The sequence below is a fragment of the Mesitornis unicolor genome, unplaced genomic scaffold (genome assembly GCF_000695765.1).
Source record: "Mesitornis unicolor isolate BGI_N332 unplaced genomic scaffold, ASM69576v1 scaffold53686, whole genome shotgun sequence".
NCBI classification, from domain to species: Eukaryota; Metazoa; Chordata; class Aves; order Mesitornithiformes; family Mesitornithidae; genus Mesitornis; species Mesitornis unicolor.
Window position 1 is genome coordinate 51700 of NW_010191415.1, and position 20219 is coordinate 71918.

The 20219-nt window shown below is 36.4% G+C and overlaps 1 protein-coding gene across 2 annotated transcripts in view; it reads left to right on the forward strand.

Moving 5' to 3' along the window:
• Positions 1 to 8358, forward strand: part of SYT14 (synaptotagmin XIV) — a 56663-nt gene extending 48305 nt beyond the window's left edge. Inside the window, exons 5-7 of one of the 2 annotated variants that reach the window (XM_010186716.1) lie at positions 3107 to 3296; positions 6372 to 6428; positions 7573 to 8358. In XM_010186716.1, the coding sequence (XP_010185018.1) occupies positions 3107 to 3296; positions 6372 to 6428; positions 7573 to 7886 (561 nt within the window). In that variant the 3' untranslated portion in view covers positions 7887 to 8358. The remainder of the gene's footprint in view (positions 1 to 3106; positions 3297 to 6371; positions 6429 to 7572) is intronic. The other variant, XM_010186717.1, reaches the window with a different exon arrangement.
• Positions 8359 to 20219: the final 11861 nt, after the last annotated feature.

A 20219-nucleotide genomic window follows, 5' to 3' on the forward strand; every position in this document is an offset into this window, starting at 1 on the left:
GAAAAGTCTTTCTTCAGTTGTTGATCTGAGCCCTCTTCATCTCAGCTGTCTCTTTACCCTCCCTGATTTCTGTTTCTTCTTCTCTTCCTCATAGGATCTTTCTGTTTTCTTTCAAAAGAAAACTGACAAAATGCAACTTCATCTTCCCCTTTTTCTCATGTCTTTTATCTACTTGCCCCCAAATTCTCTGTTTTCTCCCTTATCATAGATACAGAAATTATACTTTGGTTTATGTCGTTTAACCCTACGTTTACTCAGTAACACCAGTCTGGCTTCTAATCTGCTTTACATCTCACTGCTTCATTTTGCTTCTTAACACCTCGCTTTATTTTATATTAGAAGTTTCCAGTTCATAACCGAAAAGCAGAGTATTTTAAAAAATAGGTTTGCATCAGCATGACACAAAATGGATTGGAGTCTTTTATGTGAAATGGAAAACAAAATATTGCTTAGATTGTTTCTTCAGTGAATTTTGTTGCTTTATTTTAATATCTTTAAACTTCTGTCACCACAACATTTTGTAGGAAGGAGATTCATGCATTTATTATACAGTAAGGATTAAACATGATTTTGTTTCTTTCAAAGCTGCTACCTGTCTCAAAACAAAAGGCAAAATATTTTGGTTAGAAAATTGTGTAGCAAAACATCTAAGTTAGACCCTCTCTCTGGATTTTCAGCAAGGCTACATCTACCAGTTCTTTCTGTGCAACAGTTCTAAGGTACAGCCACTTAGTTGCATTTCCATCCACTTACATTTCTGAATTATCACCTAGGTCTTCCCATCCCACCATTTCAGCTGGTGTGATCCTTTTCTCTGGCCTTGACAAACACAGTCTTGTCCTTCTTACTTACACTCAGGATTCTGCTGTAAAGGAGTGATATTTCTAGCGCATCCCTATGTAACTTTGTAATCTCACACTTATTTCATTTTTCACTTGTTTTCCCCCTTCTCTATAATATAACACAAAAGCTACCTGCCTTCCTTTTCAAGGTACTTCAGGACTCATTCCCACTCAGACATTACTCAGTTACTGTTTACTATTTCTAGCATTCTAAATGTTATTCTGATACCCATTGTAATCAGTTTAACTCTCTCATAAACTGATTTAGACTGAGTCCCTATTAGAACATCAGTAAACTGTACAAACAAGTCACAATTAGGAAAAAGTGCTGTCATCACCTTCTCTCAGTACAGATGTCAAAAACCTTTGAGGAGTTACCCAGCTACTCACTTTGTGTTGTGTCCTTTTTGTGGACTTGCAGTATGATCACAGTCAAATTTGAGACCTAAGCTTTGAAAAGTATCAAGTTTGACTATAGTTAAATTCCTGGCTCAACAAAATGGATATCCATAGGGATAATGTGTTATAATTTTAAAAGACCAGAAAACTCAAGTAACACCTGCACTTGTGACAGGCTGAGGCTTTCAAGTGTGCAGCGTGTACTGTGACTGCTAAGTCAAGCCATCTTTCTTTTAAACTTACCATTTTATATTCTACTGTTGACGTTTCGTGAGTGCCAAGAACCAGAGAATAAATGTATACTTGTAGTTAATTTTCAGCAATTTGCAACTTGCAACTGATTTGAAATTTATTCTTGGAATTGAATAAAGAACTTTTAGAGAAATAACCAAGGATTTAAAATTCAGAATTTGCAGCTTGGAGGATGGAAGTCAGAGAATTTTGTTGGGGTCCTTTAGTAGTAAGAATACATTTGCTATTGTATTTTTGTTAATGAGGAAGTGGATTGTTGCTTGAAAGTTCTGTCAGACTTCATGGAAACGTTCTTGTGAGAAAGACTAGTTAAAATGTCAATATGAAAGCTATTATTTTGGGTTCATCATTTTTTTCTTGCAGGTATAACTTCTATAATTTGAGGTTCAGTGATACATTTGGGCTTTATATGTCAGATTAAGTTTCTTGCTTTTAAAGTTAACTTTTATCTTGATGAAGATTTGTGCTATTTAGGTTTTAGGACTGATCTCGCACCCATGTCAGCTGTTGCTGGAAGTGATAGAGACATTTGGAATCTGAAAGAATCAGCTTCATGAAATCATCATGATTCCTTGAAAAAGTGCTGCCAGATTCCCAAATGAGTCAAGCCATATCTGAAAAATCTGTGGATCCAATTTATGTTTTTTCTGAGAGAATCATAAAGGGATGTACTGATAATTCAAAAGTCTTTTCTTGGCTTCCAAGCAAATTGCTGTGCCATTGGCTAGATTCTGTCTGGTTTCTTCTTTTCAGTGGTACAACTCTATGTGCCAGTGCATGAAAGCAAGAAATGAAAGTAGCAAAAGCTATGGTATGATTACCATGACAACATAAAGAAAGTATATGTATCTTTTTCTTTTTTTAAGGCCAATAATGAGGGGTTAAAATTATAAAAATTAATATTAGAAGATCCTATCAAAGATGTGACATGGTGAGAATGCATGAGAGATCTGAATTTTTTGGAAGTTTGCAGGGTGGAAATTAAAGAATCGCTTGCTGCTCCTTAGGATGGCATTCTTCCTTTCCCACCCAAGACAAAGGGTCTATTGCAATTCTGTATTCTTGGATCAACTAAATTCCTTGTAAGCTAATTTATTCTACACAGAGTGCATTTTTCTATTTGCATGTGTTCTGTTATTTTGCTATTCATGAATTCTCAGTCTAGAGGATAACCTTTACAAAGGATGAATAAGAATTTCCTGCTTATCTTCAGAGTTCCACTAGTGTTTTATGGTTTTGGAAAGTAAAAGATCCAAGTTTTAATGTTCTTCAGGGTGCTGACAAACTATGTTACAGGTCTTATCTTAGCAATTGAAGTAAATAGGGACCATAAATGCTGTTCTTCATCGTCTGCTATTATTTCTGCTGAAGTATGAAGCAAAGAAACACAAATTTTAGAATTATTATAATTCCAGACCACTTTAGTCTTTGTTGCCTCTAACATGTGCAAACTGAGTGTAGATTAAGGATGTACATTTCTTATTGGGTGATTAAATGGAACTTCTGTTATTGTCAGTACATTGCTTTCCTAGTTTTCTATGCATTATTCTCAAAATTGACTTTTCAGAAATATCACTGTATAAAATACATTGAAATTTTTATCTGTTTTATAGGGTTGTGACTCTCAAATGAGCATGTCAGAAGTGTCCTGCAGTGAAAGTACCTCCTCTTGTCAGTCTCTGGTACATGGCTCAGCTCCAGAAATACTCATTGGCCTCCTTTATAACGCTACAACTGGAAGATTATCAGCAGAAGTGATAAAAGGCAGCCACTTCAAAAACTTGGCAGCGAACAGACCACCCAGTGAGTGAAAATCTTTTTTCATCCTAATGCTTCTGTACTGGTGGGGCTCTCAGTATCTAGGACTTCGATCCTATCATTTAGTCTTACCCAATCAAAATGAAATAGAGCAATCATCAACTAATCTGTTTCATGTTTTATATTTCTAGTCAGTTGGGAAATAGCAAAAATCTAAAATTCAAAATATTAATTGTAAGTTGACAAGACTGTTTTAATTTTTCATGATGACTGACTAATAAATTACCTTTATCATAATGATTAATTGCTAAATTACTAATCCCTCACATCACAGGCCAAGAATAAAAAGTTGGTGTTTAAAGAGAAAGTACATGCCAGCTAATATTAATATAAACACTCTGAACAGTTATTGCTGTTCCTAGAGGGGTTGACACTGCAGTCTTTAATTGCTTATGTGCCTGTGTATATGTGGCAGTAATACATGTAACTTGGGAACATCAGTGAAGGTGACAGAGAAACAAATTGAGACCTTTGGCATATATACTGTGTGGAAGGAATGTTCACCATCGGAAAGGACTTGAACTGTGTGTTCAAGCATTTGTTCAAAGATACATTTGTCTGAAATATCTGTGAACTTTATGTACTTTTAAATTGGAGCCAGATGGAATGTCACACACACAGAATGTTTTTACTGTCTCTCATTCTTTGATATAGCTTGAGAAAGTTCAGTAATGAACTTTTAATTTTTTTTTATTGGTTTATAGATGATGAGTCTGATTTACATAAGTTGTAGCCAAACATACCTACCTGTTTCTCTTTATTTTGTCTGGAGGCTCAAGTTTTAGCCCCTCTTTCTGATTCATAATCCCCAGATTTAAATGGCACTAGCAGGTTATCTGACACTACTGGATCATGTAGCAGGCTGCCAACATTTTATAAGTGGTTTGCACATCTCACCTTGTCTGCAGAGTTTAGGGAGTAAGCCAACCAACTTGAGACTGATGCTCTTCTCTTTCTTTCTTGACCCATGTTTTATTCCGTTTGTTAATTACATTTGGCTCAGCCTTATTCTGCTTTGTTTTCTGTATATTTTTCACACTGATGCGGCCAGACTTTGTTGACATGGACAGAGATTGAAGTTGAAAGAGGAATCTCTAATACTTTGGTGTAATTAGGGGTCTGCCCCAGAGTCACCTATTTGGAGAGAAAGCATAGAGATAGACGAGGAAAGCCAAGTAGGCCCAAGGCCACTGAAGTGGGGGAAGGAATGAATGGGAGAGAAGACCTGGAGAGAAGGGACCATGTATTCCCTTAAAGCAAAAACCAGTAGATGGCATATGCTCATCTTCCTAGAATCTCTAGAGAAAGTCAAGTTTTTCTTAATGTTTAGAATATGCAAGTGAGATGGGGTTAGTTGTTTTGAAGACAAATATGTTCATTCCCTGGTATGGTAAAACCCAAAGTGTGCTCTATGGGCCCATGCTCTCTAGCTAACAGTTGTGTGAGGTCAAAAATCTGTTTCATATTGCTAGAAAGCAGCATAGAACATGGCACATAGCCCTGTAACACTGTGTACTGTCTAATGTTTATGGAGGGAAGATCTTGCATATTAACTTTTGTCATTTCCTGTGAAGGATAGGGGGAAATTTTGATATTACTATATTTGATATAATATAGTTCAGTTCTGTTTAGGCAAATGCAGGTTTGCAGTTCTGTTGTTTCTAAAAAGCTGGAAACTAATGCACTTTCTGGGTCTGGTAAGACCATGGACAGCATATTGGGGAATCTAAATTTCTCCTGTAGGCTGTTTTGTGTCTGTCCTCTCCCCTCCCCAAAGCAGTAGTAGCACCTTCTTCTCAACTCCTGGACCCAGGTGCATACTGCTGCCATTTCCTGACTCCCTGTCAAGGGCACTCTGAACATGTACCAGCCTCTCTTTGTGCCATCGTTTCCCCAAAGTGAAAATGAAGGCACATAAGGTTGATGATTAAATGCTCTGATCAAATTTGTTATTTGGACCATTAGCGGTCCCAAATCCTGTGAAGTGCTGCAAAGTCTGTGCACAGGGAAGTTTTCATTCAGATCTTGAGAAACTGTGATAGAAAGGGAAGCAATTATTCTTTCCCACGTGCGATCCTTTCTGTAATGTAGGGCTTGTGAACCTATGCAAGTTTTGTGAAATGCTTCTGCAGCAAATATGGATTGAGTCCTACATTCCTGCCTCTTGGTATTATGCACTTCTCTGCCGCATATTTCTATGTTATGTAGTAGCTCATTTAACAACTGAGTATAGGCAAATAGGCCAAATTCTGCAGGCAGTAACAGTTGATGTTAGAATGTGTCTTTGTTTCTTTGTGTCACAGTTAATACTTTGAGAGAAAGATGCTTCTTAATATCCTTTAAAATTTTGTTGAAATGGGGTACAAGCTTTTGCACATTAAATGGACATGTGTGTATGCATGCACACACACATTAAATCCATAAATTCATGGATTTTAACAAGTGAGATCTTTACATTTTACAGACCCATAGTTGAATTTCAAATGTAAGCATCTCTCAGCTGTTTTTAGAGATTAGATCAGATTGTGCCCAAGTCCACCACTACTCAAGAACTAAAGTATTGCAATCAAATACCTGTAACTATAAGAGCTAAGGGCAAAACCAGCTTAGTTTTCAGTTCAGTGAGTGTTCATTTTATTGCTGTAATATATGAAGTAAAATTACTGTGTGCAGTTTTTCTTAATATGCTGGAGTTTGCATGAAAAAGCGTAAGGTTTGATAAAAAGGATACAGTCTTCTATAACCTACTTGTTTGCATGGCTCTTTCTATGTTGAGTGTGCTTTAGAACCCTGTAGCTATCAGTACTAAGACAACCCATTATGTAAGTGGTGTAATTTTGTTAAAGATTACACAAAAACTGCACAAAAATTTCATTTCATTAAATTTTACCCAACAATCCTTCTGTTCAATCCTTTTTCTGATCTATGCTGCTAAGGTTCTGTGTTCTTCCACTCCAGTGAATAGTGTTTCCTCTTAAACTTTAACCTTTGATCCTCTCTCATCCAACTATTGACATCTGGTCATTATTTCTTTTACTGCTTTCCACCCCCTGTTGTCAGACGGACTGTTCTGTTGTCTAAAACACTTGATAGGTGGACAGGTTTATATAATCCGAGGTGAGTTCCTGTAGAAACTAATTGGATGTTGTCTTTTTCATGCAAAAGAAAACTTGCCAGCAGTAAAGTTATCCACGGCTGCCTACCATATTGGTTTATGAAAGTATATGTTTATTATTCGTGGCACCCTCTAATGCAAACATTGCATTTATCTCTGATTATGGATGTTGGGATTTCAGGGTACCTGCAAAGTGAAAGTATTCAATGTGGGCTTTTTACATACACTCCAATCTTTTGATAATGTTATTCATTAACATGTATATGACAGGAATAAAGAATGAAACATCAGATTGTTTTATATATTTTTGTATTTTTTAAAATTGGTTAACTTCATGAAACACACATCCTTCTGCAGGAGCATGGCTTGGTGCTTCCAGTCAAATTAGAATAGAGCTTTAAAAATAAGGGTTTATACCCAAATGCTAACACCTAATGTGGACTAACCACATTTAGTTGCATCAGCTTATTAAATGTACTTCCTAAGAGCACTGTAGTGGCTATGTTTTAAATAATCATCTTGAATTATGCAAAAACTTACTTTGCTTTAAAGATGCAATAAATTTATTCCTTTGTGAATCTAGGAATTAAGAGAGTTTTTGTATTGTGTAAGCTTCCACCCTTGAATGCACTTTGCTACATTTTCATCTTTAAAATAAATAAAATTGAAAAGCCCAAAGTGAGAACCACATCCATGCAGAGATTATTCTTAAGCATTTCATTCTGGCTGTCTTGATATCACCACTGCATATCAACATTATTTTTTTTCTTTCCATTAGTTGCCTACATTCCACTTTGTTTATTCTCATTCTCTGAAAATTCAGTGGTATGCTTTACAGTGTTGTGGCTAGTTGGAGCTTGCTAAGTGTTAACGCAATTTAAGTTTGTTTAGAACAAATAAGGGGGGTCAACGGGAAGAGGATTATGAGGTATACCTTTAACTTAACCCATTTATGTAGTACTGAAGCTAAGTAATTTGTTAGTGTGTTTGTAATATTTTGCTTACTTGTCATGTTTCCATGTGTCAAAACTAAGCTGTGTTCAGTCAGCCTGGTATACACCATATCCTTGTATCTTGTAAATATCTCATTCTCAAAAACTTTTGTTCTAAGATACCTGACATTCCAAAATATTGTTTATTTTGTAGATACTTATGTTAAGTTAACACTGCTGAACTCGATGGGCCAAGAGATGTCCAAATGCAAAACTTCAATCCGCCGAGGACAGCCAAATCCAGTATACAAAGAAACCTTCGTTTTCCAAGTGGCACTGTTTCAGCTTTCAGATGTGACACTCATACTGTCTGTATATAATAAGCGCAGCATGAAACGGAAGGAGATGATAGGGTGGATTTCCTTAGGTCTCAACAGCTCAGGAGAAGATGAACTCAATCACTGGACTGAAATGAAAGAATCTAAAGGACAGCAAGTATGTAGATGGCATACTTTACTAGAATCGTAATGGAGAGTACAAAGTACAGTCATGGTTTTAAGGGAGTTTGGTCTCTCAAGAAGATGATCATCCCTGGTCACAATCAACAGATTTGCTGTGGAAGTGAAAAAAAAACAAAAATTGATGTCAACATTCCATCGTAAAGAAGGCACAACATGCAAAACGGGTGGGATTTAATATATAACCTTCACTTAGTGTCAGACACTTCCTTGGTGTTGGAGAAGCCTTGCTGTACACAGAGTCGTTAGTGGTCCCTCCCCCATCCACCTGATGCTGTATTTGTTTGGGTTTGTTTTGTGGTTTTCAATTCAGTAACATTTTATGTAAGGTTCTCCAAATTCATGTAAGTTCCTCCTTGTGTACTTTTTGTATTGCTCTAATACTGTAGCTTCTGACCTGCCTGCATTCATGTTAAAGGTCAATAATTTGCACTTTGAGAAAAAGTTAATGATCTGCAGAGCAAAAGAAAAAAAACCAAACAACAAAAACCAAAACACCAGTGAGGAACACTTAGTAATACAGCAAATATGAATATACCATTGTTTTACACTGAGTTTCTTTTCAAGAGCTTAGTACAAGTAAGTTTTCATTTTTTTGATATTCAGTTGGTTTGAAAAATATTAGCATTTGGGCATCAGGTGAACTGTGACATCAAACTAATGTTTCTTCAATCTGTGACAGGAACGAGCTCTATAAATGGCATAAACCGGCTTTTTTGCTCTTGCCTGTACTTCTGCCTAATCCAAAGAGACCAGATTGTTAGTTTGGTCCCTTCCAAATCTCCTTAGACAGGTTGTACTGTAAAACTACGTAACTTTCTGTTGAAAGCACTTCCTTTAGTCATGTATTCCAATGTAGGAAGCTCATAGAGCACGACTTTACTAAAATATATTTTCGTGAAAGAAATTGATACAGTTTTCTTTAAAATGTCAGCAGTTGGAAGTTAGGTTGAAAGACTGTGAAGGAAGTGGCAGCAGTTGAACTACTCTGAATTAATGCGAAATACTGTGACTTCAGTTGAAGTAGGTATCCATTTGAGTCTCTTCTGAGCTGTTTTAGGGATTACCATATGCCTTTTATTGGAAGTGGCGAGCAGACCAGGAGTTTTTACTTTTCTTCTTGGAGAAGAGAGCTTCAGTAAGTTATTTTTCTAGTGATTTGCCAGCAGTTGAATGAATGTTCACACCCAAAATAGAAGTTTGTTTTGCTTATGTTCAGATTGGTAAACACAGATTTCTAATGACACAATTGAGAAACCCCAGTATCACAAGTTTGCCATCAGAGAAACACTCATGGCTTCCACTGAAATTAGGGAAACATCAGTGCTTCTGAGATTCCTATTTGTCCCAAATACTTTAACTGGAATCACACTGATTTACTGACTGCTGAATCTAATTCCTATTACTGAAATTGTAGATTATTGAGTAAACATATTCTTAAAAAGCTTCCCAATTCAAACATTCTTTTTGCCTGCAATTGTAAGTTTAGTTTGCTTTTAATTGTTGCTGTATGGAAAGCAAGTGATTTCTTTCTTATAACTGGTGGTAATGTCTTAAAGATATGAGACCACACTCTCTGTTGTAGCACTTGGTGAGTAGAAGAGTGAGGTTTTGGACTTTGTTGCAAGAGTTAGTGGTGGCCTAAAGCATTCTCATTAGGACAAAATGTTTTTCTCTTTAATTTCTTTATAATACCTTTGAACAATCCTGGCTTTAGAGTATACAGACAGTCAAGTACAGTGAGATTGGAGACAGTGAATATGCTATAATAAAGATATTTCACATGGTTCTCAAATTCTCACACTGCTTAACAATTTCATTAAGTCCTTCTTGAAGGATATTGTAATTCCCCTTCTTAGTTTATTTGGTGCCTTTTGAGGGGTTTGTTTGCGGAGCCAGGCTTTCAGTTTTTATTGATTTAAAGATTTAAAACATTATTACAGGCCTTTTTTTCTGGTATTGTGCTGCTGCTTTATTTACTAAATACAAATAATACAAAATCTTTCTTTAAACAGGAATGGTCTTGCAGTAATACAATACAAATTGTCTCTTTCAGTCCTTTTTGTTGCTCGGTTTGTGAAATGTAATGTTGAGTGTAGAATTTAATAAAAAATCATCATTAATTTTATATGCATAAGGAAAATGCTTAGATTTTCCCAATTCTTTCAGCTTTCCATATAATAGAAACTCTGACTTAGAAACTGAACAAAAGCAATTTTTTCAATGGATGTGGAAGTGTTTTTACTCATTCTGTTTGTGGATATTTGTATGCTCTTTCCTACAGCTGAAAGTTGTCTCTTGATGGTTGTGTCTTTGTACAGGCTTTGCTTTATAAAAAAATGTACAGCCTTTAAGAGCAAGAACTGAGGAAATTAATTCTAGTGGAGAATATACTTGGCATCACCATCGAACAAACGAAGAAATCAGTTTGGAAGGTGCAGCAAATAACCTCTTACAGAACCAAACTGGACTGGGCTTCTGTATGTAGGTTGCATTGCTTCATTTTACATCTAACCATTCAGATTTCTAAGACACTGAAATCTTCATTTCAACACAGCAGAGATTTATAGTTGTGTTGTGTATATTTGGGAAGAGGAATCTCTTTGTAGATCCATGTGACTTTTCCCAAGGTATCCAGGACCACTCTGTGCTTCACAGAAGGAGGTTGGTCTTACTTGGTTTTATAGTGTACAAAGGCTGGGAAGTGAATGTATAAAGAATGGAAATGAATGTTTAATTTTGAGGCAGTAGAACATAGATTTGCCATGCAAAACCAGTCACACCAATAATTGGATCTGCCCTGGGATTTTTGTGACTTAGTTATTGCATCAATAGCTGTCAAGTTGGGTTTTTTCTTCCTAGATACCATTCTTACAATTTGCTTGTCATTTTGTTTTTCTTAGTGCTTTATGCAGACCTATACTTTTGTATTTGAAATCTGCCTTTAGATAACTGCATTTTTTTTTAAACACAGCATGAGGGTTTATACATACAGTGTGGTATTGTGCATTCAGTTAAGTCTTAAGCATGGAACAGAATTTCTAAACAAAGTATTGGAAACAAATTAGAAAGAGGCATTTTTGTTTTCCTCAGAGTTATCTGTGCTTTTTCTTTTTTTCATAGCTTTTTGTTGTTTACTTTTGTTCAGAAGTACAATAAGTACTTGGAAGAGTTTATAAAATTACTTAATTTCTTTTCTGTGTGCCAATATACCATATAGAGATTATGATTCTTGAATTGAATCTGTTTCCTGTCATTGTAGCCTTAAATAATTATAGAACAGTGACATTCTTACAGATTCTCTTCTTGAAAATATTGCATCCTTTCTGCATATGATCTGTTTGGTTTAATGTTCAGAACATGTCACATAGTTCTTCTTAAAGTATTATAAATATGAAGAAGTTGGTTAGTTCCTTTCTGTGGTAAGGGCAAGATTATGAAGGGCATTACAGGCAAGCATGAAATCACTGCGCAGAAGGATGAGAGGTTGTACAGCATCTGCAGGACATTGCGGTCTCCCGCGTATGTTGAGGCAAGTAGTCAGCAGAGCTCTGCTTCTGTTCCCCATCGAGCCAGGCAGCACAGGGAAGGAGGACAGTGCTGGTAAGAATAAAGGTTAGTCCTTGTGGTGCTGCCTTATGCTCAAGACTTAAGGCATCCACGCTGTAACCACACTGAGGTCTGACTGCAAAGGCAGAAGTTAGGCAAGGTGTAAGCTCTGCTACTGGAGAAGTATGACATGATTTCTAAATCCCATTTAAATCCTCTAACTGCATTAATGATTAGATTTCAAAATATGTTGTGCCCTTGGACTAAATATATGTGCTTTTACTGGAGCTGAACATTGTTTATCAATTAAGAGAATACTTGAACTGAGAACAGATTTTGTGGCATTTACTGTGGGAGATATTTTCAACTATAAATTTTTGCAACTATTCCTGATGGCATATGCAGTGCCAACATCAGTATCTTCCAATTTTTCACACCTTTGCAGTGTTTTTTGTTGTAGTCTAAATTTTGTGTTTGTGTTAACTGATTTATTCTCTTTTCTTCCTAATGACTTGCTCCTGCAAACTCCGCAGCACTCTGAGAAGCTGTCTGTGGTAGGCACTGGACCTTAGAAGTCAAGGGCACTCTGCACCTCTTAAAGTAAGGTACTGGTGCAAAGTTTCTGTGACCTGTCTGGCTCCATAAGATTTCTGAAATGCAAATCATCAGTTTTAATATGGTGAAGCTGAAGAAGAAAACTTTTTTTTTCTTTGAAGGAGACATTTTAATATAGGAATTGAATACAGGTCCCTCTTACACATCCAAGTTCTAACAAAAAGTTTGTGGTAAAATCAGTGAATGAGGTCTGCAGGGAAGACTTTTGGCTTGAGCTTTCCAACTTGAAACTAACAGCAGAATGCCCTTTCATTTAACGGAGTTGTATTGAGCCTTTTACTTATTCATCACACTTTTCTAGAGGAAAAAAAGCTGTTCTGTTTAAAGTAGTCTTTAAAATTATGGCTTGTCACTTGTAAGGCAGACTGACTTCCTCGTGAAGCTGAATTCTCAGTAACAGCTAAACATTCATTTAATTCTTACACTGATGTGCATACCTGCCTGCCATTAATGTTGATGAGAGGAGCCCATGGGCATCAACAGTAAAGCAGACCTGACCCTGAACGTGTGAAGTGCAGTAGGAACGCAATCCGATGTTACTTCAATTATGAATGGAAGTAAAAAAGCAAATACCTGAATACGGTCACACACTCGTTATTTCATCATTATCTCTTATTTTTGTTTCTTCTTTTCCTCAGCTCTTGGAATATTTTTAAAACTTAATATTAAAAACATTAAAGCAATCCCCAAACATCTTAATAATTTTAACTGGAACATTTGGTTTATTGTTAGAACAAGCATCAAGCACGTTCTGTATTTTGGTCTATTTAACTCAACTGCCAGATTTTGTAGTGCATCACAGCTGGATTTCAGACTATTTTGTTCTGATGGTAGTTTTTGAGGGGAAAGTCACGGGAGCATTTGCTTGTCAGTGAATCAGCACCTGATGAAGAGATGTCATCTGAGAGCAAGAGCATTAAAAGAAGAGATTGCTTCATACAGTGGCAGCGCTAGTGACTCAAATTCCACTCTTGGAGCATTATGGCCCTCGGAGGGCCCTACTCAGAGGAACTGTGTCACATGAACTGTGGGAGTTTACACATCAAAGCAGCACCCGTCTGTGTGGGCACTCCATGGCTTCTAATCTACTGTATTTTACAGATATAGGTAGGGTAGATAGCGTTTATTTGTCTAGGGTGAGCAGGGTGAGTACCACTGGCCTACAGTGACATGGATTAGTTTAGCCTTAAAAACTTATCACTGCCCCTCCTTAAGTTCAAGCAGGGTTTCTTCCTTTCTGCAGACTATGCAGAAATCTTATGCACCCAATGTATTTGCTTATATTATGCCTAGCTGAATGTGGCATGATTATATTAATGCTAGCAAGCTTAGTTCATATGTAACATGGTGTGACTGAATTAGTCAATTGGTCTGATACATTCTGAATCAGGTTTTGCTGTGCAGGCTCATGCTGGTATAATATGGAAATAGGATCCTTATGCAGAGGAATGTGCCAGGAGTCAGGAAAGCAGGTAGTATTGCTCCTGTTGGAATGAAATAGCTATGCCCAGAAAATGATAGCAAGGAGAATTCATTCACTTCCTTGGAAGCATCTACTGGTCGAGCTGGTCTAAAGCCTCCAAAAACTGCCTGCCCCTGAGTACCCTACTCAGGGAAGCAGAAGCAGTAGTACCATACCACTGAAGGAATACCTCATAGACATTCAGGGATGTAATTATTGTCATCCTTTTTTTCTCTTACGTCTGAGGACAGGAGTCTTGCCCATCGTATCAAGTTGATTTTTTGCGGTGTTTTGCAAATCCTGTGGACGTTCACTGCATGCTGAGGGTCTGAAGTGGATTTATAACTTTTGGTTCATTTCCAAAGCATAAGTTTGAATGAATTTACAAGATTAACTATAAGCATCATCATAGCTTTGAGATGTAATCTCTAGGCCATAGCGCAAGCCAGGAGCGGGGCTTTGAACAAGTTTTGATAGTACATTTTGCAAATGGCTTATTATGACATTTTAAGAAAATTTCTAAGCAGTTGAACGTATTAAGGAATATTTACAAAAAAGGAGATAGAGCAATGATCTTTTCTTACTATACAGCTAGTTTGCTGTCCTTTCCAGTAAACCACAAGGTTCGTTAGTGCTCAGTACTGTTTTGTTTATGATAACTGTTTTTAATGTGATTTTCATGACAAAGTGTAATTAGTGAAACCTTTTATTCAATTTTTCCCTTTCTTTGCTTTTTTAAGGAGAGATTTCTCCTTATATAGTATATATATACTTTCTTACAGAGCTTTCTTACCTATTTTTATATAAGATGACTTAACAATGTAAAATTAAATGCTCTATGAGCAAGCTATATCACTGTTACACAATCTAAAGTGCTACTATAACAACTAAGGGCCTGAACCTACTGCCTTTTACTCAGGTCCTGGTTTAACCACACATCTTTCATGTTGTGTAGTACCTTTCCCTCTAAGCAGTTCCATCCATTTCTCCAGGATGACTCAGAGAAAGGCACTGGTAACATGAATAACAGTGGTAAAACTGAGCCTCCTCTCCATTCTTCGCAGGACATCTGTCATGCGTAAAGGCTGCTGGCTCTGTCCCAAAAGTATAGTTATAGTTCCCTTGATCTTCAGTAATTTTGGACTTGTTTTCTGGTGACTATAAGCTAATAACTGATCTTAGTGAATACAAATATTGAATAGTGCTGTTATCAGCAAGATTATTAAAATGTGTTTCACACTTTAATTCATTCTTTCATTGGGATATAAGGAGTTGGATTTGTGAAGCATTATGTTGCATAGAGATAGCACATGTTCACCATATTTTTAAAAGGTACAAAATACACAGGATGTAGCATTTTCTTGCATACTTTTATACTGCCTGTATGCCACCGATGCACTCGGTGCCTTCTTTCTTTTGTACAAAACTAATACATAGAGAAACTAAAGTTACGGTGTGTGAGCAATGTCACTGCAACTGAAAAGATGTCTTAATCTGATTATTCCCAGTACAGGCAGCTTCAAACAGCAGTTCAGTTGAACACAATGCATTTCTTTGAATTTGAAGTTTCCCTCTTTCCTTCCTTGCACCTCCTTCCCAAGAACCTCCTCATACGACTGTTTATTCTTAATTGATTCCTGTGTCTGATGTAAGTCACATGGTGTTAACCAAAGAGTCAAGTCTGTTTCTAATTCTTTGGATAAATAATGTTTGGACTTGCTGTTACTTAAAGACAGAAATTATATAATGGATTTCTTTGAACAAATATAAAATAGGCTTCTGTAAATGTGACTCACAGCTGAGAATTTAAGATACCTCTTTTCTGACTGGTTGTGCATTATTGTATCAGTAGCAAAGTGATTGAGTTGTATTTCTTTGTGCTTTTTAATCAAAACCCCATCACAAGCAAAAATGTAAGTCAGTCAGTGCTGTCAAATTAGCTTCTTTTACCCATTTTATATTTGTATCTGAAGTGTGCAACTTTGAGAACAGATTTGGCTTTTCTGTATCTGAAGTCCTGATATTAAGTAGTAGCTGTCTAGTGAATGCTGGTCTTACAGAAACAGACTCATGTTGCATTGTATGTACATTTCCCACCAGTATCACTTCATTGTATAATTTCTGTAATATAACATAGTTTTCAACTACTGTATCAACTTGAAATTCCTTAAACTTCAGTGCATGTATAGCCTTAAACATTTAAGACACCAAGCACAGTTTTAATAGGAATAGGTTATATTTGCAAGTCCTGTTTGGCACAGAAGTCAGAAAATTATTTTTATATATTAATCAAAGATTGTAGAAATGGGTATACTGCAGTCATGTTGGCAACCATGCTCCTAATTACATGCATTTAAAAAACCACATTTTTGCTAAAGTTTTTAGAGATGAAATATCAGTGGTCATTTCCTTTCTTGAATTTGCTTACTTTTATTTCTGTACAGAACCTTGGCGTCTCTGACTGATGTCCGGGACTGAATTCACCTCTATTTTCAGAATTCCTTGAGCTCCTTTTCTTTTCTGCTATGTTTTTAAGTTGAGTAAGCACTAATTAAAATTCTCTTAAGGTTTGGGTGGGGTTTTTTTACATTTTGACAGTAACATAATTAGAGCAAATGACTGTTTGCAGCTGTTTATCCAGCTTATTAAAGTCTTAGGACTTTGTTTGAAACTGTCATTGTAATCCAGATGAAGATATAACGTTTCATGGCATTGCGGTCCGCAGCAGGTGGAAACAGGAGTTCTGGCGATGAATGTGCAGATCTGCATATTGGGTGTCAGGTTGTAAATCCCCAGAGGGATTTATAATTAAACGTCACCTTGTATCTACAGTATCTACCTAGCAAAAAACTGCTTTTATCATTCTGTGCTACTGCATATTAATCTTGAGGGTTTGCAGTATGCAAGGTTGGTTTAATGTTGTCAGTTCTCTTTCTGTAAAAAAAAAAGCTGGACTTTCAGTATACACATCCCATTACTATTCTGATTTTGGGGACAGGCAGCATGCCACCAGCTGGTTTTAGTTGTATTTACCTGTACAGCACAGGTAACTTTAATCCCATGTTAGTTTGATTAAAACATGCTGTAGTATATTTTCAAACCATGGGTCTGTTACATTAAAATAGTAATTTTGCATACCTGAAGCTTTGCGGCTATGGACTTGTATTTTGTTTGCTCTCTCTGTATTGATTACTCTGTGAAACGTATTTTTGTCAATTTGAGGACTGGAATGGTTATCCTTTGGTTATTTCAAAGCAATTTTTGTATGCAAAATCAGCTTTTTGCATGTGAACTTAATTGCTGGGAAGTATTTGGAAAAAAAGGAAAAATCACTTTTAAAACTGGTTGTTGTTACTTTCCTTTGGAATTAGTTAGATAGCAAACAAATGTAGTAGATGTCACTGTTTAGAAGATAGTAACGCTTCATCAACCATTTGAACTGCTCTCTGCATTAAAGAGAAGAAAAGCTTTTTTAATTTTGGTAAGCTAACTAATCTTAGCCCTTACACACTTTTCGGCTCCGTTTCCAAATTTCCTAAGTTTCCCCAATTCCCCTTCTGTTCCTCACAGTCTTTCTTGATGTCATGAATCTTCTACTTAGAGAATTTTAAATTAACAAGTGTGATAACGTTCTGACAAATACGATGTGTTTTCTGGCAAATAAAGATTCTCAGGTGATCATTCTGATTGACTTTATACAGTTTTCTTCTGGGGTCATCTGTGATTATCTCTGATTCTTTGTCCCACATGTATTTCTCGGAAAAGATCTCATCTAACATATTTATGCTTTACTTTCTAAGGAATAAATAGGTTGAAATAAATGAGGTTTGATTTTAAACATTAAAGAACACCTTCTGTAAGTAACGGTTATAATTTTCCTGTGACCCAGCTTAGATCTGCTATACTATCCTCTAATGCTTTTTGTGGTACACATCAGAAAAAAGCTTTTTGGGCTCTCATGGCAGCTTTGCTTTAGGAAGTGCCTGAATATATGTACGTTTATAACATATTAGCATACATGAAAAAAAGAGTTGTTATAAAAATTAAAGCATTTTTTCCTATCCTAAAGGTAGGAAGACTTAGTTATTAAAAGCTTCTATAATTTCTTCCCATTTCTACAGATGAAAGGCGCATAGCCCAGTGACTTTTACCAGATGAAAGTGGAGAGAGGAGTGCATTTTGCTATATGATCCTGATCATCTGGACCCACCCTCATCATCTGCAAATCCTAGGACTTCTACAAATAAGATAACATGTTACTTGCTGCTGTTAAGGCATTTTCAAAAGGCTATACAGTTAAAAATAACTTGTCATTTTATATGGAGACTCGTACATATTTGGTATTTGAGAAATTTTGAGATGAGCACTTAACGTTGTGTCCATATTCTTTAGAAGATGTCTCAAGACATTTGGTACTCTATCACAAAAAAACTCTCACAGATGTTTTTATCTAGGTTATGAGTTCTGTTAAAAGGTGACAACATGAACTATTAGATACTTGTTTTAAAAGTTAGGATTTATGAAGCTGTGAAAACATGGCAGAATAAATGAAATAGATACGTTGTCTGTATGGTAATAGTTATTCACCATTTATGAGCAGCCATTTTCTACTCAAAGAACCTAGAAAAAAAGGTTAATACACCTGTAAATCAAATTCAGCTTTCAGCTGCATTTGTGGCACCTTTCAGTCACTCACCTTTCATGCACATAGCTGAGCAGAATGATGTGTAATGCTCATAGTTGTTAAATAGTTTGTGGTACAACAGTAATTACTTCAGAGAGGTAGAGCCAAGTTACATCACTTATATACAGATACACCTATACCTGTCAAAGGTTTTCTCAGAATATTGTGGCAAATTCCACATAGCATAGTATTTAAAACCTCTTTGAAGTCACTAGTTATTGGTTTCCAAAAACTCCTGTGGGTAAGGGCTATTTAGCATTTTTCGTGCTGAAATTTGTAGCATGCATTTTCTTTCTCTAGTGTTTTTGGTTGTAAAACCAAAGTCCAGCAGTGCAGCTCTAATTTTAGTGTTTAATTCATATTAGACATTTCATTTTACTCATAAAGTACTTCCCCAAAATTAATGAGAACATTACTAAAGCATTTTGTTGCCTATTAATCATTTTGAGAGGCTACATTTCAGCATAGGGACTCTAAAAACCAAATTTGCTGTTGTATCAGCATTAAGAATAGTAATGATAGAAAGAAGCAAAACAAATGCAGAAATGAAATTCTCATCAAGTAAGATCATGCAACAAATCAGCTGGGCTTTAGATAAATGATTTATTATTAAATTCAAAACCTAATAGATTTGTGTGTTCCGAGTGTAGATTACACTGGTTTGTTTTCCACTTAATTAGAAGCCTTACATTTCATCTTATTAATAATGAAAATCCTCTTGTCAAATTGTGTAAGATCATGTTGAACTAATATGTATATTTTAAAGGCAGAATAAAATCTCCCCTCGTAGCCTTTCATATTATTTCATTGCATTATGCAAAATTGACACTCCGCTTTTAGTTTTGCTTATGCAAAATAAGAAAACTTCCAATCATCTTTCATTCCTGGTTGAGAAAGTCCTGGTTTCAAGAACTGCAATGAAGATGGTTCAATCTCTGTAGCCAACTGTTTACAATTAAAGGTTGCCTGTAAATAGAAATTCAGAATACCAGGCCAATCAGCTTCATAAATGTAATGAATAAAAGTATAAAAGGTAATAATCAATCACTAATCAAAGCTGAAGTTATATCCTGTCTTAGCAGTTCTTGTTGCAGTGGTTCAACAGTTCAGAATGGGAGCATGCTCAAACATGCCAAAGGAGACCAGGTTTGTACCCCATTTGTTTATTAAAATCAAGTACACATTTTTGTTGATATTGCAGTGTTTTCATCTGCCTATGCAGAGACCTAAAGTACAAATAAACTAAAATGTCAGTCACACAAGCCTTTGCTAATTAATGCTTTCACCAGAAAATGTCGGCATTCTTAGAAAATCAGGGAGATATAGAACATAGAGATCATTCATATTTATATGTGTATATATTTTTTTTTAAAGCAGGAAAAAGAAAAGTCATTTAATAAGCTATTTTAAAAAGCCCAAATCAGTCAGCTAGGCTGAAAATGTAGCTAGATCTAAGCCTCAATGGCAAATCGTCACACAAGCTTGTTGCAGTTTTCTGAGAGCGAGGCACAAGCCTCCCTAGTCTCTCTACAGCAGGCTGACCTTGGCAAACGGGAGGACTTAGAGAATAGAGACCAACAGGAATGGAAACTTGTTTCTCCCTGGCGCAAGAGGCGTGGCAGGCGTGCCCTCCCCCCAGTAACTGCTCCACCTTCCAGGTGCCTTTTCAAAACAAGTATGATGTTCTGCAGGGGGAACCACACAAACACCAGGAAGGCAACTCACTTAGCTCGGAGGCACGGCCAAGGTTAAATCAGAGGAAGCCACGCATAAAAACATCCTCAAGTAAGAAGGACAGGCAGGTCCTTGTCATAGGGGACTCACTGCTGAAGGGAGTGGAAGGTCCTATTTGTAGACGAGACCCACTCCTCAGGGAAGTCTGCTGCCTCCCAGGAGCCAGGGTCAAGGACATACAGGAAAAACTCCCTATCCTAGTTAAACCCTCTGACTACTACCCATTGGTGGTCTTTCACGTGGGCAGTGATGAGATTGCAACAAGTATTTTGAGAGTAATGAAAAGGGATTTCAAGGGC